Genomic DNA, 27,709 nt, shown 5'->3' on the forward strand with positions numbered 1-27,709 from the left:
GCCCTAGATGTCCTGTTAGAATCTTCTAAAGTCTATCTTCATTATTCACATCTCTTGTTAATTCAGCCAACGAATGTTTACTTTCTATTATGTGCAAAGCACTATGCTAGATGCTATCTTACAAAAGGCCATATAGGATTACAAAGATACTATTTACATTTAACTTAAGACTTAACTTTTAACTGAAGACTTATATTTAACTTAGGATGTGAGTTAAATGTAAATATACATGTAAATAATGTTGATTTAAATGTTAAGTTAAATGTCAACTTGACTAAAATTTCACCTGCCTAAAAACTATGTCCAACATTTTTCTTTCTTTCTTCATTCCATCAAAAATCAAAATGTTATTTTTTTTAAAGCTCAGGAGGCAATGAGAGAGACTCACTCTTATCAGTCCTTCATCAGGATTGAACAGAGAAGAGTCTCCAATGTGGGAAGGTTGGGGATGGGTTTACTGAAGGGCGATTTCCTTGCAGAGGTCCACGCTAAAAATGGAAGTCGAGATCAGAAGGACCCACAGATGACACTGTGAATCCTGACACGTAGTCAATGAGTGGGTACTGGTGCCTGGGGACACATGGGTGGGTTGGGTGTCCCTGAGAGGGGGACACTGTGCCTGTGCTTGCAGACCCTGAGCTGTGGGGAAGGATGCAGCCACCACCTCCACCAGCTCTAAGGCATCCTCTAGCTACTAGCTCCTAGAAGTCCTTCCTGCCTACCTCCTGGCTCTGCTTTTGCTTTTTTGATCCCAAGTACCTGGCACAGTAGGTGCTGAAAAAATTCACTTTACTGAACGAATGGAGTTTGTTCCTTTTTCTGTATTTTTTTAAAAGTCCCCAGAGAAATAACAGCTTGTTGTTAAAAAAAAAAAAAAAAAACCAAACAATGCAGATTTGTATAAAATAAAAACAGAAATCCCCTCTCCCTCAGTCTTTCTTTAATAATGAAGATTAAAAACGATTAAAAGCTTGGTATGTAGGCTTTGAGACTTTTCTTTCATATATACAATAATTCATATCCACATCTATTTACATATCTACATACACATTTTCTTTACCAAAATGGCGTATTATGCCATTGTAGATTCTGACTCTCGACTTTCTTTTTTAAATTAACTACACATTATGAATAACCCCCTGGGGCTGTGAGAAGCTCATTCTTTCTAATGCTTCAGTAGTATCGCATTCCATAGCTGTACCATTTTCCCTACCAGGCCTCTATTTTTAGACTCCTGGGTTGTTTCCAGTGGTTTTGCTATAACCAACAACGTGGCATTGAACATCCTCGAACATTTCCATTTCCCTCTGCTCATCTGTTAGGATGACATCTGCATGATAACGCCCTTTTTCACCAGCAGCCTGCGAAATCTTGTCTTGGATTTTCCCTTTGCATAGTTGAGAGAAGGCCGTTCTACCCAGTCTTTTGCTGTGATAAGAACCTGGAATACACTGAATTCAGTAGACACCGTAGCATTCAGAGTTGCAAAATAAATTCCACTGCCACTTACTCATGTGTTTACTTTTAACTATGTGCTCATCTCGGATGCCCCTCTGCACATTCCCAGCAAAGCAACATTAACGTTTGTTAACGATTCATCCCTGCCTCACCTACTCTTCCAAATGCCTAACTAAGATGGTGAGTTTTGCCAGAGTACCCATGGACCCGCACTTTGTAGGCTCAGAGGAGGAAGAGACTCCAAACCAAATGAAGCTTCGAATGAAACCCTTGCCCTGCCGACCGCTGGCACAGAACCCCAGAAATCATTAGCAGGAGCGCCCAGGTAGCTGAGATTGCTGGAGAATGAGGAGCCAAAAGGGAATCCTTCACAAAGCTCAAATCTTTAGCACAAAAAAAACTTTGCAGATTGAAACACAGGCAGTTTGAAAGGGCTGTGTTATTTCTTTTGTACATGAAATGCAAAACTGCCCCCGAAATATAACCAAAGAGTATTTTCCCTGAAAAAGAATCTAAATAATTTTCTGCAGTAGTAAATACAATAAAAAATAATAATCCTAAGGTAAAACTGCTCATTTTGCACATTTGGTAAACTTTGAATTCCAACTGTTGCTCCAAAGCAAAGGCATATTGTCTTGGGTGATATTGTGTAACTGGTTATTTTAAAGCCAGTTTAATGAAACTGTTAATTTCACCCATCTGGCTTAGCATATGCATTTTTTTCTAGTCAATCTGTAACTAAAAACATGCCTTGTTTATGGAGATTAATGGTTTAATGAAGAAACAAACAAACAAAATAGAAGAAGCTGTTTTCCCATTTTCTTTCTTTCAGCACCCAAAGCTAAGAAACAAAAGCCACCACCACCATTAATTACCCCTTACTATTTTCCATGTAGCCCAGAATCGTTTATTTTGCTTTTTTCCCCCTTTTTCACAGTAATACCATAAGGTCACTGTGTGTGTGCCTATCTTTAGAATAGACAGAAAGCAGAATATGAGAAAGTGGCTACTTGCTGAAGGCCCCGGAGCTGGGACCAGCGTCTGTTTGAGAATTCAGGAGGAGAAAGGCACCTCATTCCTTGTGAGAGGAATGGATACATCAATAGGAAAGTCATTTTTAGTTTCAAGCTTCTGAAAGGTGTAACGCATCCAAAGCAGAAGTTTGAAAGGGGAAAAAAAGGAAAGGAGAAAATGTCACTTAACTATTAAAAGGAATGATCTACACCAAGTTGACTGGTTTGTAAAAACACAGGGCATTCCTCATTTGCACTCTGACCTGGAGATCCTTATTGGGCTCACGGGCTGTTTTATTTTTCTCTTTCAAAAAAAGCCTATTTGGGCCAGGCGCGGTGGCTCACACCTCTAATCCTAGCCTTTGGGAGGCTGAGGCGGGCGGATCACGAGGTCGGGAAATCCAGACCATCCTGGTTAACACGGTGAAATCCCCGTCTCTATTAAAAATACAAAAAAAATTTAGCAGGGTGTAGTGGCAAGTGCCTGTAGTCCCAGCTACTCGGGAGGCTGAGGCAGGAGAATGGCGTGAACCTGGGAGGCTTGCAGTGAGCCAAGATCGTGCCACTGCACTCCAGCCTAGGTGACAGAGTGAGACTCTGTCTCAAAAAAAAAAAAAAAAAAAAAAAAAAAAGCCTATTTGTATCTTTCTATATACTGTGTAAATTTTCTTTTCTTTCTTCTTTTTTGTTTTATTTTATCGAGACAGAATCTTGCTCTGTTGCCCAGATTGGAGTGCAGTGGCATGATCTTGGCTCACTGCAACTTCCACCTCCCGGGTTCAAGCAATTCTCCTGCCTCAGCTTCCAAAGTAGCTGGGATTACAGGGATGCACACCACACCTGGCTAATTTTTTTTTTTTTTTTTTGGTAAAGATAGGGTTTTGCCATGTTGGCCAGGCTGGTCTCGAACTCCTGGCCTCAAGCAATCCACCCACCTCTGCCTACCAAAGTGCTGGGATTACAGGCTTGAGCTACAGTGCCCAGCCTATTTTTTTTTTTTTTTTTTAATAGAGACAGGGCTTCGCTATGTTACTCAAGCTGGTCTTGAACTCCTGGTCTCAAGTGATCCTCCTGCATTGGCCTCCCAAAGGGCTGGAATTACAGGTATAAGCCTCCGCTCCCGACCCCTTATAAATTTTCTGATTTTACACATGTCATTTTCCTCCCTGTCTTCTTCCTTTCCTTCCCTCCTTCCTTCGTCTCTCTCTCTCTGTCTCTCTCTCTCTCTCCTTTCAGAGCTGTTATTCTCTGAGCAAGAAAAGCATAGCCCATTGTTTGTTTTCTTGGTGTCTCTGTGTATTTTTTTAAAAAAATTTATAATGTATGCTTTTTAAAAGAAGATAATAAAGATGATGGTTCTTCAACAAACAACAGGGAACACAGTTCTTTTTTTTTTTTTTTATTTTTTTTTTTTTGAGACGGAGTCTCGCTCTGTTGCCCAGGCTGGAGTGCAATGGCCGGATCTCAGCTCACTGCAAGCCCCGCCTCCCGGGTTCACGCCATTCTCCTGCCTCAGCCTCCCGAGTAGCTGGGAGTACAGGCGCCCGCCACCTCGCCCGGCTAATTTTTTTTGTATTTTAGTAGAGACGGGGTTTCACCGTGTTAGCCAGGATGGTCTCGATCTCCTGAACTCGTGATCCGCCCTTCTCGGCCTCCCAAAGTGCTGGGATTACAGGCTTGAGCCACCGTGCCCGGCCAGGGAACACAGTTCTTAAAAGGAAACGGTATCCCGATGTTATTATGTAACATAATTGTATTTCTAACATCTCCACTCTCTGCATTTTAAGGTCTCCAAATAAACATCGCAATTGTTGGCAAAAATAAAGTCAAAAGCAAAGTAGAGCTTCGCTAGTGCAGCCAGTCACTCCTTGGCGTATTGTGTGGGGACACCTTTGCCCCCACACTCAGCACTCCAGAGCCTGGGGGCAAGAGGCAGGCAGTGGTCCTGAAGGGGTGCAGATGGTGTCAACCCAGGGAGCCGAGCCCAACCTTGGACCTGGCCCCATCTCAGAGAACCATTTGTTGGCAGACCTTGGACTTCCTTTAGCCACAGGCACCAACTCCCTTGCTCAGAGGTGCCTAGTGCAGATGAAAGGCAGGAAAGGAATAAATAGGCCTGGCCATGGGGCAGATGTCCCTGGGGGCATGCTGCCCAGTTCCCTCCTCCCCTCTCTACCTTCATGTCACCTGTTCAGTGCCTTTGTGTCCTTCCTCACTGCTCCCCACCACAACCAAGAGCCCGGCCTGCCACTGCCATCCCTGCAGCCTCTCACCAGCCCAGTCCTCATCGCCTCTCTTCTCTGGATGCCAGGGCCCCATTCAAAGGGTTTTTGAATTCAAACGGCTCGGTTTTGACAGGCAAGGTGTGACAGGAAAGTAAAAGAAGGAAATGGCCAGCACAACTCTTCAATAATGAAAGAACACACATACTAAAACACCACCGCACTAGCATTAGAAAAAACCCAAATGCTAATGGGGCAATTTCTATGCTCTGGCAGGAGCCATTTTCCTAGAGAATTAGAGGTTCCCCAGGAAACAACATAGAGTTTGACCAATCAGAGTCCTCCTCCAGAGTCCTGAACCTGGGGTCTCGTGTTGGATGCCACCCAAGAGTCTAGACGGTGGTGAGCTACGAGTCACAGCAGTACAGGAGAATCCCTGTGCCAAGCAAGAAAATCAGGATGCAGAGCAGAGGCCCTGGAATGCCCGAGGCAGCAAGGGGACTCGGCCACATCTATATGCGCTGCAGTTGGGCGCCCCGAGTAGCCCCGCCATGTTTAATTCAAAGGCGTGCCCGCTCCGGCAGGCGAGGAACGGGTCCTGTTATACATCAGAGCGGAAAACACCAGTGGGAACAGCTGCGTCTTATACCAGGTTAGCGCATCAGCTGTCAACTCTCAATGAGCCTCCCTCCTCTGCACGCCCTGGCACCTGGCACAGAGTTGTGTGTGGGCTGGTCCACGATTTTCATTGTGGTCGCCCCAGGGCCTGGCACCATGCTGGGATGCACCCAGTACACGAGTCCTGAACTGGGTTTGCAGGTATCTCGGGGCTGCTTTACATCTTGGAACCTGTATATCTCAGCAACTAGATTACAGATGGTATGAAAGCAAGAACTATGACGGCTACATTTCTGGAATTCTTTTGTAAATGAGTGTGCACAGACCTGAGCAGGATTCTGGTCTACTGCTGTTGACAGCAGAAAGCTGGTAAACAGCGTCCTGGTAGACCTGAGAAACAGAACGATGTTTACAGAAGTGTCTACCGAGAAAGAGCAGTCGCTCCTCAGAGGAAACAGGCTGAGAGAGAGTGGAAGAAATGAGGGAAATGTAGAAAGAAGCAGAGTAAGCCCATAGATCTCTTAGCAGTCTGGATCGGAGATGCCCCTTGACTAGCACAAACCTTGAACTTGGGTCTCCTGGAAGTCAAATTCCTCATTCCTTCAGTGATTCGTTGACCCAACAAAGATGTTTTGAGTACTAAGGTGAGATCACTTATTCATTTGGGCTGCCGCCATTCAGTTACTCAACAAATACTTATTGAGGCAAGGGTCTTAAAAAACAAACAAATAAATAAAAAACAAAAAACCCCCGAAACCCTAGATACTGTTCCTGTCTTTGAGGAGTTTTTTTTTCCTGGTGTTTTTTTTTTTTTTTTTTTTTTTTTTTGATAATAGCCATCTTCATGGCTGTGAGGTATAATTTATTTTTGTGCAGTAATTTATATATTGGGGAAAGTCTGGTTTAACCGGAATTTAAAATGCAATGCTTTTATAAAGTGACATAATGTCTACGAAAGAACTTAGTGGACAGAAAGATACCATATGGACCTGGGGAATAGGTTCGCCTGAATAAAGCTCATCTTACTCTGCCTTGAGTTTCACCATTTGATCCTACACGTGTCTCCGTCGCTCACTCTGTGGCAAGCTTGTTAAGGGTGGTGCAAGAAGTGGAAGGATCCAACTTATACTCTGAATTCTCGACAGCACCTGCAACCGTGCTAGGCATAAGTTAGCTGCCTATGCCATATGTTAGTGAAGTGATCCTTCTTCTATATGACCACACATGGTGTGTTTGTGCCCCATACTCACCAAGGAACATACCTCATCCGCCCACACTCCTCAGTTTGCCTGCCTGGCAAACAGCTGTTATGTTCCCACTTAGATACCTCTCCTCACGTCATCTCTCCTGTCGCCCCAGGCAGATGGCTCTTCTCCGATGCCCCCCTTGCCACTGTGTAGGCATCCTCTTTACCAGAACTACCATCCTGCATAATGACTGTCGACTTTCCTGATTTCACAGTACAGCTTAGATGTCCTCAAAGACATCCCAAAGGGTTGAGTGCAGGAGCTCACAACTGAAATCCTAGCACTTTGGGAGGCCAAGGCAGGGAGATCAACTGAGGTCAGGAGTTCGAGACCAGCCTGGCCAACATGGCAAAACCCCTGTCTCTACTAAAAATACAGAACATCAGCCAGGTGTGGTGGCGGACATCTGTAATACCAGTTACTCAGGAGGCTGAGGCAAGAGAATCGCTTGAATCCAGGAGGCGGAGGTTGCAGTAAGCCAAGATTGCGCCATTGCACTCTAGCTTGGGCAACAAGAGCAAAACTCTGTCTCAGACAAAAAAAAAAAAAAAAAGGCTAGGTGCAGTGGCTCATGCCTGTAATCACAGCACTTTGGGAGACTGAGGCAGGCGGATCACTTGAGGTCAGGAGTTCAAGACCAGCCTGGCCAACATGGTGAAACCCCATCTCTACTAAACATACAAAAATTAGCTGGGTGGGGTGGCGCATGCCTGTAATCTCAGCTACGCAGGAGGCTGAGGCAGGAGAATCGCTTGAACCCAGGAGGCAGAAGTTGTGGTGAGCCGAGATCCGTCACTGCACTCCAGCCTGGGCGACAGAGTAAGACTCTGTCTCAAAAAAAACGAGCAAACAACCAAACAAAACAGGAAATAACAAGTGTTTCTGAGGATGTGGAGAAATTGGAACCCTTGTGCACCGTTGGAGGGAATATAAAGCGCGCAGCTGCCGTGGAAGACAGCATGGAGGTTTCTCAAAAAACTAAACGTAGAATTACTATATGACCCAGAAATTTTGCTTCTGGATACAGTATATCTCCAACAGAAAATGAAAGCATGGTTCTAAAGAGATATTTGTAGACCCATATTCTTAGCAAAGTTATTCACAATAGTCAAGGGGTGGAAGCAACCCAAGTGTCCATCGATGGATGAATGGATAAATAAAGTGTGGTATAAACATGTCATGAAATACCATTCAGCCTTAAGATGAAAGGAAATTCTAACACACACTGCAACAGAGATGAACCTTGAGGACATTATGCTAAGTGAAATAAACCAGTCACCAAAAGACAAATACTGTGTAAGACACCACTTACACGAGGTACCTAAAGCAGTCAAACTCATAGAAAAAAAAAGCAGGATGATGGCTCCCAGGGTTTGGGATGGAGGCAATGGGTAGATGTTTACTGAGTATGAATTTTCGGTTTTGCAAGAAAAGAGTTGTGGAACTCTGAGGCACAAGAATGTGAATATCCTTTACACTGCTGAACTGTGTACACCTAAAACTGGTTCAGATGGCAAATTTTGTTATGTGTATTCTGGCACGAATAAGAATTTTAAAAGATAAATCACAGCCCTTAAAGAGGAAAAGTGTAAATATTTGGCGACTCTCTTTTGTAGCAGAAGAATACGGTTATTCTGGACACAACTCAAAGGTGCTGACCTCACTGGACAGGAATGTGGAGGACACTCTTCCACTTCCCACTGGCTGTTAATGAAGCCGAAGCCTCCCCACTCTCTATCCCCTGCAATGTTCTCATCTCTGCTTTGAAGTGTGTTGTTGGCTGAGATAGTGAGCAGATGATCCATCTAAAATCACACAGTGTGGGGGGAAGAAACACTTTCAGGTCTGAAACGTGCGTATGTAGCGGCCTGGAAGTGGAGTGCTGGCTGTGTCTATGAAGAAAAGCTGCTGGCAGGGAAGAAGATGACTCTCAGACAGAACCAGAAATTAGAGCCCATTTTCTCTTGCTCCATGATGTCATCTTATTTGTTAAAAATTCCAGAAAAAAAAATTCCGCAAATTAAAGCCCTTTGGGGAAACTATGGGAGCTGATGTTTTCTTTTACGTTAGCCTAAATGACTCTCATTCAAAACACAGTCCCATTTTAATGCTATCCTGGCTCGTAGGGGGCATTCAGTCAATGCTTGTTCAGTAAATGAATGAATGAAAGGTTGTGAGTAACTTCAGAACACACCCACTCAGTTAAATTCCTTATCTTTGTTACTGCGCCTATTCAGTTCCCACAGTAAGAATTCCAAGCATCAAACATCTCATGCCTGAATCCATTCTTACAGCTGATCTCAGATATGAAAAATGTAATATGATGAGGATGTTCTAATAAAGTCTATTAATCAACAGGACAGGACAGGTCAGGGCAGCAGCAGAAAATAGAACGCAAACACAGTTCCTATTAACTAGAGTCATCTGAAGCCCGCCGGAGCCAGCTAGGGCCAGACACTGTGGGCAGGACGAACTTGGAACGAAGGGTATTTGAGGAACTGAGAACGGCAATAGCGTCACACTCGTCTTACTATGGTTCTTTTTATAGGAGATCAGAGTAAAGACGTGCTGGAAATATAAATTCTTTTTTTTTTTTTTACCCTCAATTTGCAAAATCGTTTTTTTTGTTTTTTTTTTTTTTTTCTCTCAGCCTTGTTAGGAAGCTGGGTGCAATACAAGACACCAGTCTTTCTCCCAGGTTTGCTGGAAGATGTTATGATAGCCCAAGCAAGGGCCCTGTGCCAGGTAGAGAGATGACCTTAAGGAGTATACGCCCTACCGCTACAGAAGGCTCCCCAGTCCTTCCAATGTGACCTAGAAAAAGAGGCGCTGAAGGCGAATGGGTCCCGGGGCTTGGTTCTAGAAATTCACCTAAACTTCCGCTCTCCCTCCCTGCCAGCTCCTAGGCCAGGGAAAGGCCAAGAGAAGAGGAAGGCAGCTGGCCATGTGCCTCTGGAAGCAGAGGATGTGGTGGCAGGGGAGGCTGGCAGGTATGGTCCCTCAGGGGAAGCTCCTTGGGGCTGTTCTAATTTGGCACCAGAAGACCCCAAAGGCAGTTTAAGCACAAACGGTGCGTCCTAAAGTGGCAAATCCAGCTTTGGGTCCCCCTCTCTCCCCACTGATGGGGGCCCCAGACTCCTAACAGAGGTCAGTGGAACAGGCTCACTGCGTGGGAATCTAGTGGTTCTGCAGCACCCATACCCAGGGAGTCTTAAGGTAAGGGGACTTCTGATTGGGGTTTTTCATTAGATTTCATTGCCAGACCACCATGGAAAATAAATCATTCTAAATTCTTATAAACAAAATTTTGATCTGCAACAATAACATGAAAACATTCTCATAGATAGTATTTACTTTTAAAAGAAAGTTTTGTAAAAAGGATGTGCTCCTGTTTCCAATCAGCCAAACTATTTTTAAGTAGGATCGGAACTCGCATAAAAACAATGTTGGTGTGGATGTGGTCTTAGCCCATTTAGCCTAAACTGTCCAACGTGCATCTCCCTCTCCTGTTTGCGGATCTTGGGGCACGGGGCTTCATCACCTCCGGACAGCCATCCAGCGGAAACCTGGAATTATCTCTGCCCAGTAATAAGAGCAATAACATTGACATAGCAGTGGTTCTCAGCTGGGGGTGATTTGGCCTCCCTACGGACTTGGGATCATTTGCCAATACCTGGAGATGTTTTTGGAGAGGAGGGATATGGGGAGGGTGCTATCTGTATCTAGTTGTGGAGTCCCGAAATGCTGCTAAACATCCCACAATACACAGGACATTCCCCAACAAAAAAAATTCTACAGTCCGAAATGTCCATATTGTGAGATTGAAAAACCCTGCTTATGTAAGGCTTACCATGTGCTGAAACTGTTCTAAGTATATTATATATATAAAATACTTATATAATAATATATATTCTATAATAGATAATACTTATATAATATATATTATAATATAACATTTGTATATTATATATTATATTATATTTTATATGTTATATAATGTAATATACATATATTATATATGATATATACACATATGCACACACATATACATACATATACCTATATATGTATACATATCTATATGTCTCTCGATTTATTGAAGCCAACACTAGAAGACAGATAGTATTATCATCCCCATTTTGCAGTTGAAGAAACTAAGGCTCAGAGAAATTAAGTAACTTGCCCAAATCACACAGCTAGTGAATGTTAAAATTGGACCCAGGCCAGCTGGCTCCAGAGGCTACGCCACTCATTATACAACATGACACAGCCTACTTATCCTTTGTGCCCACATCCAAGCAGCTATGGAGTCCCTCAGAGCCCATCTCTACATCCTTCAGCTCTGTTCCTGTCACCATGTCCCACTCAGGCCTGCATCCTCTCCTCGAGGGACCATGGCAATACATTCCCTTCTTCCAGCTCCACGCCCTTCTAGTTCACCTCCCTGCCGTGACCTCAAAATCCCAGATCTCACTATGCCTCTTCTTGTTGCCTGAAGCCCTTCAACAGGTCCCTGTCACCTGAAAGGTAAAGCCCAAACTTCAGGATGGTGTCTGAGCCCTCATTGGAATAATCACTTTGCAGGGCTTCTCCTGCCTCCCCATTGTCACAGCACCATCATGCGACACGCTGTGCTGTTACCACCTCTCAGGGTCTGCTCTGCCTGCAATTCCCACCCCCAACTCTCTTATCTGGCAAACACCTGCTGGCCTTTCAAGAATCAGTCCCAGTGTCTCCTCTTCCAGGAAGCCTTCCCAGAACGCCTCAGCCCTCCAGGTAGAACTGACCACTCCTTTCTTTGTGTCTCCACCATCAGCTTCTATACCTTTAATAAAATGCATTACTATTTTTCTTTGCTTTCAAGTCCACTCCTCAAGGACAGAAGCATTGTGTTACTTCACGTATCTCTGAAGTCTAGCCAAGGTACTGAGTAGTCACTGAGTGAGCATCAGAAGAATGAATGATAAAATATCCTATATGACTTGAATTCTTTGCAGGAGGGTCACTGTTGGCAAAGGAAATCTATGCTGTTAGACACTGCCATTCTTAGGCAGTGGGTGCAATGTAAGACACCAATCCTACATGAGGCAGAAGTCACTTTCTGCATCGCCCCAACTCAAGATCTGGTTCTATGCCCAGGACTACGTGGAGTTGCCTCCCACCACTAAGACAGTTGGCAACTCCCTGCTAGGATCCTCTTCACCAGGCTGAACATCTCCAGCTGCCTTTCCTCTTCCTAACAGGCATGGTTTTAAGATCCCTCATGGCCCTGGAGGATGCACGGAATTACTAAGCAAACCCAAATTGCAATGGGCCTGCAGAGAAGCTGGTGGCATCCCTGGGAAGTTTATGCAGATTCCTGAGATGATGCTGAAAGTGTACTTCAAATCAGAGGTCCCAAGTTCAAGTGCCTGTGGGCTCACATGGGTCAGATCCATGAATGAAGTAAGCAGGAGGTGACGAAATAGACAGGAGGTGCTGTGGGTGGGCAAGGTATGCCTGGTCTGAGCCTCACCTCCACAATTGCTGCCACACAGGAGAAATGCCCAGTCTTGCCAGATCTTTGGTTTTTTCTTTTTTAAAAAAAGCTAGAAATTTGCATTTTCGTACAAGCTTTTTAGATATACATAACTACTTTTTTTTTTTTTTTTTTTTAACATATACAACAAGGTATTTTCCAAATCAACTACATCTGGGGGCTGGCTCTGGCTGCAGGCTGTCCATTTGTGGCCTTGGCTTTAAATAAAGAACTGCCTGAGCAATTCCTAAATTTAAGTTTTTGCATTTAGTGTTGGAAGTGTGCACAGATATATCGAGAGTTGTGGACATACAAGGGCAGAATTTAAATTTGAAATTAAGCTAAAACCTTAGGGTTAAAAATAACTTTAAGGCCTAAATCACCAAAGAGGGTGAGTGAAACAGAGAAAAACAAGGAGCCTTTCTAACCAGTGCCCAAAGCCGAGGCAAAGACTCAATTACCGGTCAGCAAATCCATCTCCAGTAATGCCTGGAACAAGCTGGGGTGTTTGTCTTTCAGCTCCTTCTCCCAGGGGAAGGCTCTGCACATCAAGGGTCTCCCATACTTGCGCTGGAGGTCCAGGTAGGAGTTGTGGAGGTGGCCTACACAGAAGAGGAAACAGAAGACATCACACCCTTTAGCAGAAGATAAGACTCACCTCCCTAAAGCCCTTGGTCCTAAGAGGAACTAGAAAGAAGAGGCCAGACTTGCCATTACTGGATGTTGGTTTGGGTCCTTTTGGGATTTGAAATTGGCTATGATGCTTTTGCCTCCAGGTCACAAATTCAGAGCCAAGTCCATGAGAAATGTGCCAAAGTTGCTGATGGCTGTTGAATAATTCTACAGAATGAGCAGCTGGCCTCTGACTGGTCCCCAGGAGGCCAATATCTAGGCCATTTTCTTGGCATTTGAGTTGAGGAGCGAAGCACAAAGACCCCCAGGGAGGCAAGGCAGTTGAAGATGGTAGGAAAATCTTCCTAATGCCACCAAACAGATGGGTGTGTATGCCTGGCCTTCCATCTCAGGGTATGTCTCCTGATAGTACATAAGTTACCCAAGTCAGTTTCTTTCCTCTTTGGGTTATTACTATTCCTATATATCTTCCCCCTCCGCTTGACAGCATCATATTTTCCGGATGATTCAGCAGTGAGAGCAGCAGCTGGAGACCAGTATAGCCTATTCTTAAATTGAATTGCAGAAGCACTTTCTTTCCACACTCACCCGTCACCATCTCTAATCACTACATGGGACCATTTCATGTGAACCCTATTGGACCGGGGCATGTCTGAGATGCATCCTTCCCTCCACGACCTGGAATGAGAAGTTCCGCTCTGGAGATGGAGAGGCATATGGGCAGGACTGAAATACTCAATTTGCTTTTGCTGATGGCAAAGGCCCCACAGGAATTTCTCTTCCAGATGGAACATATGTGAGTAACTCTAGTGCCACCATATCAAACAGCAAGATCCGCATCACAGAGAAATGTGTAAGTGCTAGATCCAAGTTGGAACACTGGCGGACCAGACAGGACCAAGTTTTGTAACTGATAAACACCCTGTGTGAGTAAAAGGATGTCTGTGCAAATATGAGCATGCATGAAGCAGTCTATTTGAAATTCATTCCTTCTGTTAAAAATTACCGATGTCTTCGAGAATGAGTCAATTTCAAGGATTTAAAAAATAAAACCGAACTCCAAACAACAAAGTCACCGTTCAACATTTCTGAAAGGTAATATTCAGATATTAATGGCCCAAAACAAAAGTGCACTGATGGGGAAACATTTCTAATGATTAATTTATTTTCCAATTCATTTTTATTTTCTTAGGCTGGCCTTATGGATGGGAATAAGGCCATGCGAGGCACAAAACACTCGCTTTCATTTGTACTTGTAAACTAGATTTTTATGGTTGGAGCTATAAGATGTTTTGGTTCTTCTTGACTGTCATTGGTCTTGGTAGAATCCAGGTAGAATGTACAATTTCACCTGTATCCACCAGTGGAGGGCTCAAGGTCACACTTGTCCCGGCTGGTATGCGAGCCAGGTCATATATGTTCAATTTTAATCCCATTATGGAGAAGCCAAACATGTGTTTATGCAAATGCACAGAGCTTAAAACAGCTCCCCTGAAGCTCAACACTTACATGCTTCTTGTCTCTCGCCCCCGCGCAGTGCTGCGGATGCATACACAGATACTATCTCTTGAACCTCAGCACACCTTTCATAATATAACTTGATTTGTTCAGCAAGTTGCTTCTCAAGGAGGGGATTAAAAATCTACAAGAAGGCAAGAAAGTCAAATGAACAACAATTGTCATCAAATGTCCATCCACCTCTAGGAAAATGTGTTCGGATTGACTTCATTCTCCCACTGACATCTCTAGGTGGCCTGTTTGTACACATATCATCCACTCTGGATTTGCAAAGCAAGGTCATTGATATTAATTCAAGGACATGCCAGCTCTGACGGCTTCCCTCCAGCTTCTCTTTGTGTCCAGCTTCTTAAATGTCAGAATTTCCCAGAAACTGGGACTCTTCCCTCTTCTTTTCTCTGGCTGCACTCTGTCCCTAGAAAATCACACTCACCTCCCCCTTCAATTCCCACGAAAAGACGCAAGTACTCATGATGTGCCTGCTGCATCAAAGAGCCCTCCTCCCCTCTTCTGCAGCCTCCAAGGGCTGGGTGCAAGGCCGTGGCTTCAGGACAGGCCCCCCTAGAGACTCACCCCATCTCACTTGCGGGCCGATGTACCCGTTCCTGCCTCAGCACTCCCAAACACATCTGAATTTAAGCATGTATTGTATTCTTTCATGAATTCCTTGTTTAAGATCCCAAAAGGGAGCTCCTCAGGAACAAGGGACTTAACTCCGTGTGCTTCAAAATAGAGGCTGGGACCCATTAGAGGGTCACAAAGTTATTTCAGCGGGTGGTAACCTACAGAGTCTTGGTGGTGGTTTTTGTTTTTATAAAGTAGAACACAAAATATCAGCGTGCATTGAATATAGCAAGGGTATGTATTCTTAGAATAATTTTGTTTCCATTTTGTGTTTGAATATATGTATGTATATGTATACGTACTGTTCATGATATTAAGTACGTTTCTTTTTTTTTTTTTTTGAGATAGTCTTGCTCTTGTCACCCAGGCTGGAGTGCAGTGGCACAATCTTGGCTCACTGCAACCTCCGCCTTCTGGGTTCAAGTGAGCACATCCAGCTAACTTTTGTATTTTTAGTAGAGACGGGGTTTCACCATGTTGGCTGGTCTCAAACTCCTGACCTCAAGTGATCTGCCTGCCTCAGCCTTCCAAAGCGCTGGGATTACAGGTGTGAGCCACCACGCCTGGTCGATATTAAGCAGATTTCTCATTGTGGACAACCTTCAAATGAATTTTAAATCTACCCATCTTGCTTGCCTCAGCACCTAGTTCAGAGCCTGGCATACAGTAGGTTCTCAATAAGCATTTGTTGCACAAATGACTATTTCATTTTTCCCCTTTTCACAAAGGTCTCTCACAGAGGCTGTAAGATGTCACCCATGGACAGCAGGGCTCCCCATTTTTCCTGATTATGACTTTGTCTAGTGACCCCTGTTTTTCTCAGAATAAACCCCATAGGGTGAAGGGAATGAAAGAATGTTTCCCTTTCAGATATCAGGTGTGGTCCTTGATCTCCTTAACACAGCCCAGAAAACAAGTGCCCTGAAGACTCCCTCGTGGGGAAACAGCCCTCTCCTCCGACCAGTCCAGCTGCGTTGGCCCAGAGCATTGGACAGTTCCATTCAGGGGCGGGTTTTGGATGTGGAAGGCACTGTGCAGAGGATTCGGCCCTGAACACAATGCCCTTTGCGATCCATACAACTGCTGCCAACTGACCCCAGCGTGAGCCGAAGGCCTGTGTTTCTGAAGAGAGCAGCCAATGGAACCAAGATTTTAATTTGCTACAGCATCTCTTCTGATACTTTAAATAATAGCATATAAAAGAAGCTTTACCAAATAACTAAGATTCTCTCCTTTCATTAGCTTAATCGCTGGATAGGCAACAGCCTGATGAAAATCTACTCTATAATTAAACTAGTAGTTATTAAAACAGAGGAAGTAAATGGTTTCCATTTTATGAGTACTAAATGAACCAAATGTTAACAGAAATCTATTATTGCCTTTGCTGGGGGAAAAGCCTCAATATTAATGATGTTTGATGACAGAGGCAATGCATGGTCCGGCTTGGGTAAACTTTTATTTACACTGGGCTGCACACCCTGAGGCCCATACCCCTCACCCAGGAGTACTGCAATCTTCCTGATCCCCTGGGACTCACCTGGGCGGGGTGCAGACTGCGAAGGCGATAGTACTTCAGAGGTCCAAAAAACCCTTCAATGCCAGCCACATACCTGCTCCCTCCAATAATGAAGTACCCAGCTGTGTCATTATAATGGAAATCCTCCCGGAAGCTAGAGAAGAGAATGGAGGATTAAGAGAGCTCTGTGCCGGAACTAGATGACTTAAAAGGAGTCTCTTTCCTAGACTCTCCTTGACTTAACCCAAATTGCCCCAAGCTCTTCACTCTGAGTTTTGGCAGATGAGACCAGTGTGGGGCCAGGTGGACCTGGGCTAGGATCCCAATTTTGCTGTTTACCAGCTATAAGACCTCAGCCCAGTCACTTAACCTCCTCTCCAGTGCTGTCTCCTCCTGTGTCAAATGATAGTTCTTCACTTACTGGATGGTTAAGAGGATTAAGTGAAGTATAAAGATGTCAAGCATCTAGCAGAGTGCTTGGCCCACAGTAAATACTCAATATGTACTGTTGATAGTGGTGGTATTGTTTGGAATCAATGGAATTGTCTGTCTGGAATTGTTGGTTTTCATTGGAAATATTTTGCTTTAAAAGAAAATAAAAAACCTTGTTGAATGAACAGAAGGTGGCTGTGGGGGAAAGCCAAAAGCGTAGACTATTAGATAAGGACTAAGGCAAAATTCAGTTAGGAAGAGGAGGCCATAGCCAGCTCAGAGGATTTAGCCGGAGATGAGAGGTGAGCATAGGTGATGAGTTAGAGGACCACGCTGTCCTGAAGGGATTGAAACATCAGGAAGGAAAGAGAGGACAAAGTGGGTTGGCATTTATAAAACGCATGAAGGTGTTCCTTGCAACATTGTCTATATTCGCCGAAGATGGGAGAACCCCCGTGTCTATCAGTCAGGACTGGCCCATCCATCCAGGAGAACCCCAGTGTCCGCCTGTGGGGACTGGCCCATCCATTCAGTGTACCTTGGACTTGAGCTTTTTCACTATGCAACTAAAAAAGGGACAAAAGAACCTGGAGAGATCTCCAAAATATAGTGTTAAATAAAAAAAAAAAAATACAGGACACAGAGCATACCTTTTATCTAAGAAAGAGGGGAACAGATTTTTTTCATATTTGCATAAAGAAACTCTGGGTAGAACTCTATACAGGAAACCAATAGAATTATCTCCCCATGGGGTGCTGGGGGGTTGGGGTGAAGTGCATGAGGGTAGGGTTGGGAGCAAGACATTTAACTGTATTTTTACAAAGTTTTGATTTTTTAAAAAACCATGTGCATCTATTACCTATTAAGAATTTAAAATAAGGCTGGGCACAGTGGCTCACGCCTGTAATCCCAGCACTCTGGGAGGTCAAGGTGGGCGGATCACCTGAGGTCAGGAGTTCAAGACCAGCCTGGCCAACGTGGTGAAACCCATCTCTACTAAAAATATAAAAATTAGCCAGGCGTGGTGGTGCATGCCTGTAATCCCAGCTACTCAGGGGGTTAATGCAGGAGAATCACTCGAACCCGGGAGCAGAGGTTGCAGTAAGCTGAGATCGCGCTACTGCACTCCAGCCTGGGCGACAACAGTGAGACTCATCTCAAAATAATAATAATAATAATTGATAAATAAATAAAAATAACAAATAAGAATTTAAAGTAAGAATGGGAGGACAAGGTGTGATCAGAGCATACATGAACAGTGAGGGGAGTGAGGGCTAAGACAGGTATCCAGTTAGAGGTCAGGCAACAAGACGGAGCCAGGAACCACGAGGGGCAGATGGAAGCAGAAGGAAAGAAAACAAAGTGGCAGGCAGGCAGGCCGCCAGGAGCCCAGGGAGCCGAGGGAGCAAAGGGCCGGAGTGACGACATGGATGGGGACAGGGCAAGCTACCCACAGTTGGATCAGGGAAACCAGGCAACTCAGGGTTATTTCAGAACGGGAGATGGACTGTCTGTTAGCAAAGAACCCAAGCCCTAGCAGGTGCACCTGGCCAGGGAGGAGGGGTGAGATGGTGAAGCAAAGCACACAGCCTGGCAGCAACAGCCGACAGCAGCAACGTCGAATGTCTAGAGATTAGCGTTGTCTAAATGCCACCAAAATGGAAAAGAAGTGCTTTAGCTCCTGATATTATTCTTTTCAGAATCTCAGTCTTGTAGGACTGTGAAGATGATGGTCTCTCCTGCCTATTTATGGAGAGGTCATAAAGTTATTATCTCTAGAGTTGTGAATTGATTCTGTTTTCCAAGACCTTGAAAAGACATGAACATTCCAACAGCCCTCATGAGACAGCACAGGGCGCTCAATGGATACAAAGCAATGCTTCTGCAGTAGGAAGCCCCCTTAACAGAGCTGCAGGTGAACGAACTCCCCAGCTTACCTGACCGTCCTCATGCAAAACCGACTGACTGATGCTCACAGCATCCGGGATGCTCACTGCCTCACTGCCTAGAGCTTACTGTCTAGAGCCTTAGTCTCCCCATTTAAAAAACGGAAATAGCAACAGTACCTGCCTGTCTGGTTGTTATGAAGATGAAATAAACTAATATGTAAACAAAGCATTTCAAACAACGTCAGGCACAGAGCAGACACCATAACCGTTAGCAACAGTGATTATCATTTTTAACCTAATCCTCTGTTGGACTTTGGCTCCCACATTTTGAGTTGCACACTTAGCAAGAATAAGACGTGTATACTCTCAAACCAGTTAATGTTGGCCTGGTGCAGTGGCTCATGCCTGTAATCTCAGCACTTTGGAAGGCCGAGGTGGGGGGATCACTTGAGCCCAAACCAGTTAATACCAATAGTATGTTTACGCTAATCGTACCATTTACTTAAATATGTAATTCAATAAAATATGAGTGGGAAAGAAAGAGTTGTTCTCGGCCGGGCGCGGTGGCTCACGCCTGTAATCCCAGCACTTTGGGAAGCTGAGGCGGGCGGATCACGAGATCAGGAGATGGAGACTATCCTGGCGAACACGGTGAAACCCCGTCTCTACTAAAAATACAAAAAAATTAGCCGGGCGTGATGGCGGGCGCCTGTAGTCTCAGCTACTCGGGAGGCTGAGGCAGGAGAATGGTGTGAACCCGGGAGGCGGCGGAGCTTGCAGTGAGCCGAGATCGCGCCACTGCACTCCAGTCTGGGTGACAGAGTGAGACTCCGTCCCCCCCCCCCAAAAAAAAAAAAAAGAAAGAAAGAGTTGTTCTTTCTATAAAAACTAGTTGATTATTTTGGGTAGACGCAACAGAGGTTACTAAAACCTTGTTGTAACATGTCTTGAAAAAAATTGAGAAAAATCTGGATGGCTTGTGGGCTCTGATTGTTTCCACAACTGTCTTTGTTTTCATTTGGAAGAAACAGAAATTGGGTGTTGTTTACAAGTGTGAAAAAAGCCCACAGGAAACTCTAATCTCTAGATTTGTACTCAAAAGAAGGCCCTATCTAGATAGATTGGTAAATGAATATATACATAAATATGTTTAAATTGAAAAAAATGTTTAAGGGAGTTATCTGTTTTAATGGATCCTTACATTAACTGAGCTTTTCAACAAAAAACAAATTACTTGGTCCCTAGGGCACTAAACCATAATTTTAAAATTGTCATTATTGTCAAGCAGTAGGGTATCTGTCCAACTTGGTCTTCGTGTACATTGATGTCTTCGCATTTTTCTCCTGCAGAATTTTCAGTGTCTGCACAAAGATTGCAAGAGATTCCTTGTACTGTGCACTGTTTGATGGTCATCAATTTCACTGACATAAAAGCTGAGCTAGACTCTTCCAAAGCCCAAGTCAGCCCCTTTTGAAAACCTGAGACATGCTGGCAAACTATCTTTACTCTTATCTGGACGTAGGAGAGTGCCCTGGTTTATTACCGCAGAGCACCAGTAGCCTGAAAGAATCACCGACGTAGTGAAACAGGCCTCGCTCAGAATTAGGAAATAGCTCCAGCTTGAAGTTTCTGTGCTAGGAGAACTTAGAGCTTCAGATTGGCTGCCCCCATGCCCCATAGAGTAACCATCATCTTACATCATCTTACATGTTACTTCTTCAGGGCCTGGTCTAAATTTTTTTTTTTTTTTTTTTTTTTTTTGGAGACAGAGTCTTGCTCTGTTGCCAGGCTGGAGTGCAGTGGCGCAATCTCGGCTACTGCAACCTCTGCCTCCTGGGTTCAAGGGATTCTCCTGCCTCAGCCTCCCGAGTAGCCTGGACTACAGGCGTGCACCACCATGCCCAGCTAATTTTTGTATTTTTAGTAGAGACGGGGTTTCACCATGTTGGCCAGATGGTCTCCATCTCTTGACCTCATGATCCGCCTGCTTCGGCCTCCCAAAGTGCTAGGATTACAGGCATGAGCCACCACGCCTGGCAGGCCTGGTCTAAATTCTGACCCACTTGTTCTCCTCAAGCTACCTTACCCGTTTCCTTCCTAGCGCTCACCACAACTTGTAAATTTAAATTTATTTGTGAATTTGTTTTCTGTTTGTCTCACCAGCTTGATATTTTAGCTCCATGAAGGCAGGGTCTGTATTCTTTGTGTTCATCATTTTATTCCCAGAGTTGAGTGCTGTGTCTGGCATGTGACAGGTGTTCAGTGAACAGGTGTTGAATGAGTGAATGAATTTAACACTATAGAGGCCTGAAGCTGTCACCTGTCATGGAGTATTATTGGCAGCCTTTCATTTATGTGTTGCACTGCCATCCCAAGCACTTAATTCCCGACCTTCTCACACTATCCTTGTAGGACAACCATCATTATGTTTACGTTACAGGAACAAATAAAAAGGAGGGGTAAGAGCCTTGCCTGGGAACACCCATAACCAGTAAACTGGAAATATCTGATGTTTAGTTCACTGGCTTGGCCCACTCTGAAAGTGGGGTTCCTGGCAGGGATGAGATTCCAAATGCTTGACCACAGGAACCCTCGGGGGACTCTGGACAGCTCCCTCTGGGCCTAGCTTTACCTCTGCTTATTTCTCTGACAGGGAGGTTTCAGGAGTACAGGCAGGGCAACTGGGGTGGTGGGGAGGGGCACTCCTGGGTCTGAGTACCACTAGCTTTTTTGGTTTGTTTTGGGTTTTTTGTTTTGTTTTGTTGTTTTTTGGTTTGTTTTGTGGCAGGGTCTCACTCTGTTGCCCAGGCTGGAGTGCAGTGGCACAATCTTGGCTCTCTACAACCTTCACCTCAGCCTCCCGAGTAGCTGGGATTAGCCCACCACCACGCCTGGCTAATTTTTGTATTTTTAGTAGAGTCGGGGTTTCGCCACGTTGCCCAGCCTGGTCTCAAACTCCTGGACTTAAGTGATCTGCCTGCCTCAGCCTCCCAAAGTGCTGGGATTACAGGCGTGAGCCACTGTGCCAGGCCGGAGTACTGCCAGTTTTACTAAGAAATTGCTTCAATGCTTCAATTGGGATGTAGAGTTGGTGTGTACCCCAAAATCAGTCTTGATCCCTTGATTCTTCTATGTCTATGTTTATTATGTCTTTACTCAAAATTTTAATATTTTGTTCATCATAGATTATCTGCATTCATTTTGATTTTTAAAAATATCATATTAATATGTTATTTATCATGATTACTGTTGAGTTAAATTGTGTGCCCTCCTCCCACCAAATTCATATGTCAAAGTCCAAATCTCCAGCACCTCAGATTGTGACCTTATTTGGAAACAGGGTCATTGCAGACGTAAGTACTTAAATTGAGATGACACTGGAGTAGGGTGAGCCCCTAACCCGATATGACTGACATCTTTATAAAAAAGGGAAATTTGGACACAGACACACCCATGGGGAGGATGCCATGTGAAGACTGAAATTGTGCTGCCATGAGCCAAGGAGCTACCAGAAGCCAGGAGAGACCGGGAGCAAATCTGTCCCTCGCACCTTCACAGGGAGCACGGCCCTGCCAGCCCTACGATCCTGGACCTCCGCCCTCTAAAACTGAGATAATACATTGTTGTTGTTTAAGCCACTTTGTTTTGGCACTTGGTTCTGGCAGCCCATAAACGAATGCAATCCCTGAGCTTTCTGGCACCTCCTTAAGTTTTAGGCTCACTTGCCTCACCCCAGCCCCAGCCCTGGATCATTCTGTGGCCACTCTGTCTCCCATTCACTCATATAAGCCTCTAGATCTCTAGGATTGGAAAGGAAAGGAAACGAAAAGGGGCCTATGAAATTCAACCAGTTGTCGAAAATGTCCTGGAGCTGGACGTGGGTTTCAGGGAAGAAAGGGGAAGCTCTTATTTTAGACTTCATGTCCTGAAACCAAAACCTTTAATTTCTGGCCAGAGCCCACTTCACAGAACATGGAGATCTGATCTCCAAAGCAGACTCAGATCATCTGTTTCTCCAAAGACAGCTCCCAGGCTTCGCTGTCCTTGAACTTTTCGGAGAAGATCCCCCAGCCACCAGTTATATAACAACACTCCTATGTGTTGAACGCCTTCTGGCTGATCCGAATCTACCTCGGTGCTCTTGAAGACACGTGCTTTCTCCCTAGGCCTCAGCTGCTGTGTTTCAATGCAGCCCTTAAGCCACCCGCACCCTCTCTTTGCAGGCTAATAACACTTCTTTAGCCTTTCTATGAAACTCTAATCCTTTAATCCAGCCATGAAAATAAGAATTGTTCTATGCACCCAGAGCCTAAAAGAAATCAGTCGGACTTAAATGAAAACAGGAATTTTTGTTTTAATTTTTTTTTAGTGTTTTTTTTTCTTTCTTTTTTTTTTTTTTTTAATGCAGATTCTGATTTAGAAGCTCTGGAACAAAGTCCAAGATTCTACATTTCTTTTCTTTTCTTTTTTTTTTTTTGTTAAGACAGAGTATCACTCTGTCACCTAGGCTGGAGTGCCTTGGTGGGATCTTGGCTCACTGCAACCTCCACCTCTCAGGTTCAAGCAATTCTCGTGCCTCAGCCTTAAGTAGCTGGGATTACAGGTGCACACCACCATGACCGGCTACTTTTTAAATTTTTAGTAGAGATGGGAATTTCACTATGTTGGCCAGGCTGGTCTTGAACTCCTTGCCTCATGTGATTCACCCACCTCGGCCTCCTGAAGTGCTGGGATTACAGGTGTGAACCACCTGTAAAATGCCTGGCCAGGCCAGGAGGTTTTTTTTTTTTTTTTTTTTTTTTTTTTTTTAGTAGCATATATGGCCCTCTATTTCTGTCTCTGCCCCTCTTTGCTTCCCTTTCTTTAATAATCAGAATCCAAGAGAATCTGGGTTGTGTGGGACCCTGCGTATCCCCAGCCTGTGTGGAAAGGCAGCATTCTGCTGCGGTGAAATAACAGACTCGAGGAATAAACCACTCCTCATCCCAGACAAAGTGCCTAAAAGTCCTGATACATTTTTTAAAATTATACATTCAAAATTGGTAATTTTTATTTCTGAGCTTTATGCTTATTTTTTATTTTAAGACGGAGTCTTGCTCTGTCTCCAGGCTGGAATGCAGTGGCGCCATCTCGGCTCACTGCAACCTCTGCTTCCCGGGTTCAAGCCATTCTTGTGCCTCAGCCACCCGCGTAGCTGGGGTTACAGGCATGTGCCACCATGCTCAGCTAATTTTTGTATTTTTAGTAGAGACAGAGTTTCGTCATGTTGCCCAGGCTGGTCTCAAACTCGTAGCCTCAAGTGATCCACCTGCCTTGGCCTCCCAAAGTGCTGGGATTACATGCATGAGCCAACACCCCTGGCCTACACTTGCTCTTAAGCCTTCAATTTCAGATGTTCTTCGACATACAATGGGGTTACATCCTAATAAACTCATTGTAAGTTGAAAGTATCATTAGTATGAAATGCATTTATTACCCTGATAAACCCATTGTAAAGTCAAAAAATTGCAAATCATATCATCATTGGGTCAGGCACCACCTATATACATATATTATCTACTTATGGCAAGGTATCCTGAATTTCTAATGAAGGTTGCCCCACGGTTCTGACACTATAAAATCCACTATTATATGTGGATGTAGAAGTAAATTAAAAAATTATGAAACACAGGCAAGAAACTCAATTCTTAGCTTCTGTAACTCTTGTAGAGAATGGTTATATAAAGATGAAAAGTGACACCAATATCAATAGTTGCATACATTTCAAATCCAGATTATAAACATAAATATAAAGACTGTCTGCTTTTATGTCTTATATGAGGCCAAAGTTACCAACCGTTCTCAATAAGCAACATTAATACTTTGATTTATTTTTCAGAATCCTTCATAGAAGATAATTTTCAAAGAAAAAGAATTATAAAGTGCCATGAAAGGAAGAATATACAACGAGATCTTGAGAGAGGACTAGTTTTTCTTGCTTAGAAAAAAAGGTTGTGGGGGAAACAGAAAGAGTTTGTGCATGGTAGGAAAAAAAGTACAAAGACTAGCTACAGGGCAGAGAATAATCCATGCTTGGAAAAGCTGAGTGAGGAGATGCGGAATAACGTCAGGGCTGAGGGCTAAAGTATGAAGATTCCTTAACCCTCATGCAGGCAAATGTTGAATAAAAAGAAAAATCGCACTTACCTAATGGTCTGATTGTGGTAGCTTTTCAAATCCTGTCCAATGCTAGTGGTTACTACTATCTATGATGGGAGAGATACACAAGAATCAGTTATGCCTCATCACCCTCCATTACCTATACAGTCCTTGGTGTAAATTACTCATAATATGCGTTGGAGAGTCTTTTACCTGATCAGTTTCTGCAAAAATAAAATTAACAGTTTACTAGCCCTGTGCATATTTTAAGATTTCATACATTTAACTTCCCCAAATGTGACTTGATGTGGTTAAAAATATCTACAATGCAGTTTCCACCAAGTTTCTGATACTTCCAAACTCCAAGCCAAAGGCTCATTTGATGTATTTGTCCTTAAAAGCTCATTGTGTAGAAAGACAAGGAAATATGTATGATACTACAAGGAGTGTTTAAAATCTTGCTCTGATTCCTTGAGAGCCTTAGGGGGGAAAACAAGATTGGTGTTGTATGTTCTTCACGCACTGCTGTTCCCACCTCCCTTTCCCTAAGCACTTGGAATCATCATTCTCATTTTAACAGGGACACTATTTTTTGTCATGAATGCTGTTAGCTGTCTCATATGGGCTCTTCTCATGTCTTGGACTCCAACATAAGCCTCTGGACTCAAGGGGCCACTTACACTCTGCTAGTGCCACCACAGAGTAAGTGCTAGGGTGCGTCTCAAAGACGTGGCTACAACACTTGGTATATGAAAGACAAACTAACCCACCAGAAACCAACCCAGTTCAGGCATACAACACGTTGGTACAGAAAAGAAAATGACTCACGCCACTTGTTGGCCTAAACCAACCGTTTAAGTCATTTATACATTCAGTCAAGGCAGACTATGGTAGTCCTACCACAGAGGTGGATTTTGGGTGGGAAGCATTATGTGTTGTTTCGGACCTATGTATATTAGACCAGATAGAATAGAAAGAAGAAGGACAAATGGGCTAAAGTCTACACACACCAAAAAAAATTTTTTGCCCCCACTTATCTGGTCTTTCTCTCCTGCTTTACTCAACTATGTACTCCACCACTAAATTTATCTCCTTCATTAAAGGACTACTTTTAATCTTCTGCTCAAAAATCTTCTATGGTACCTTGCAAGTTGATGTCTAAATTCCCTGATATCCAAGATTCTCCACATTCTACTCATAAAGACATATTTTTTCCCTTCTATTAGCTTTCTATAGTCTACAAATTTCTACTCTAGTCAAACTGGTTTGTCTGCTAACCCCCAATAATATGCTGAAATACCCTCTTCTCCCTTCTCCATCTAAATCCTGTCCAACCAGATAAATCTTCTCGTGACACCTTCCCTAAGCATCCCAGCATAAAATGCCATCTCCCTTCTAGGATTCAATACAAATCATCTGGCAATTAATTATTTTTAAATTATTATTATTATTATCGAGACAGAGTCTCACTCTGTTACCCAGGCTGGAGTGCAGTGGCGCCATCTCGGCTCACTGCAACCTCCACCTCCCGGGTTCAAACAAGTCTCCTACCTCAGCCTCCCGAGTAGGTGGGATTATAGGCATGCACACCACGCCCAGTTACTTTTTGTATTTTTACTAGAGACAGGATTTCACCATGTTGGCCAGGCTGGTCTCCTGACGTCAGGTGACCCACCCACATCGGCCTCCCAAAGTGCTGGGATTACAGGCGTGAGCCACCGCAACCAGCTATCATCTGGCAATTAAGCTCACTTTATAACAGTCCTTTACCTCCTTAATGTTACTTCCATAAATAGTCTACAAGCAACTCGAGCATAGTGCCTTGCATACAGCAGGTGCAAAATAAGATTGGTGAATCTGCTCTGATGATTTGATACTTGTCTCAGGGACAACGGCACTCAGCTGACCTTCTCCATAGGAGAAAGCAGCAACCAGGCTATTATGGCCACCATAATTCTCACAAAGCTAGGAAGCTAAAATGTGGACCACTACTATGTCACTGAACATTTGTAAGTAAACAAACACACATACCAAGAATCCCAGCTCACATTTTACAGACTTTTCTCAGGAAAGCAGCAAGGACTGACCTGATTTCTTTTCTTTTACAGAAAAAAAAGGAAATGTGATCAAACTAAACACCAAGGGAAGACTGTGCATCATCTCATCCACAAGACAAACAAAATGCCTCTTCCACTTTTGTTACAGGAAAATCACAGATCGATAGGAAAAGCTGATGAGAAAACAAAGCAACCAGAAAAAGGTGGCAAACCGGCACTGTGTATATTGAGAAATAGAACTGTCTTCAATTAGAACAAGAGATTTGCCATCATCCATAAAATTCATGTTATGAGAGTTTGAAGCAGTTACGTACAATGCTTTATACTAAAAAGTAGATAAAGACACTGCATCCCACCTGAATTATCACTTATGTGTGTTGGTTATTATGATCTGTTTAATGCCAAACATAAGCAATTGCTTCACTTGCCAAAAGCAGTCAAATCATTTCTTGGCTGAACTAACCAATCCATTTCCTTAAACAAAATGTTGTAGATCTGATAACACTATATAAACATGGCCAATTATTGTTTTAACATTTATCTTCACAAAGCCTATCTCCCCAGGAGAAAAGGACTGAATTGCTCAGATCACTAAGGCTATAGAACTGCCTGTATGCTTTATTCATTCACCCTACAGTCAAAAGCAGCACTTTAAAAGTTAATTAAATGGGATGGGATCCTTATGATTTAAACTTCCATCTATAAAAGTTTGATTTAGCAAGTGTGTAGTTGTAAAGAGTCTATCATTTACCACAAATTTGCTTTTGCAGATTTTGTTGCTCCCCGGCTTTATGGCAATGCTTAACTTTAAGCGAAAATGCTCGTA

The 27,709-nt window shown here is 43.8% G+C and overlaps 1 protein-coding gene across 2 annotated transcripts in view; it reads right to left on the reverse strand.

Annotated features, from left to right (window-relative positions):
* The window catches only part of SEL1L3 (SEL1L family member 3), a 117,179-nt gene that overhangs the window by 58,284 nt on the left and 31,186 nt on the right, over nt 1-27,709 (reverse strand). For both annotated transcript variants that reach the window (XM_005554621.5, XM_005554623.4), the window contains exons 6-9: nt 24,875-24,933; nt 16,389-16,521; nt 14,219-14,351; nt 12,538-12,678 (exon numbers count right to left, since the gene is read on the reverse strand). In XM_005554621.5, the coding sequence (XP_005554678.2) occupies nt 12,538-12,678; nt 14,219-14,351; nt 16,389-16,521; nt 24,875-24,933 (466 nt within the window). The remainder of the gene's footprint in view (nt 1-12,537; nt 12,679-14,218; nt 14,352-16,388; nt 16,522-24,874; nt 24,934-27,709) is intronic.

Source organism: Macaca fascicularis, chromosome 5 (assembly GCF_037993035.2).
Source record: "Macaca fascicularis isolate 582-1 chromosome 5, T2T-MFA8v1.1".
In the NCBI taxonomy this organism is placed as follows: domain Eukaryota; kingdom Metazoa; phylum Chordata; class Mammalia; order Primates; family Cercopithecidae; genus Macaca; species Macaca fascicularis.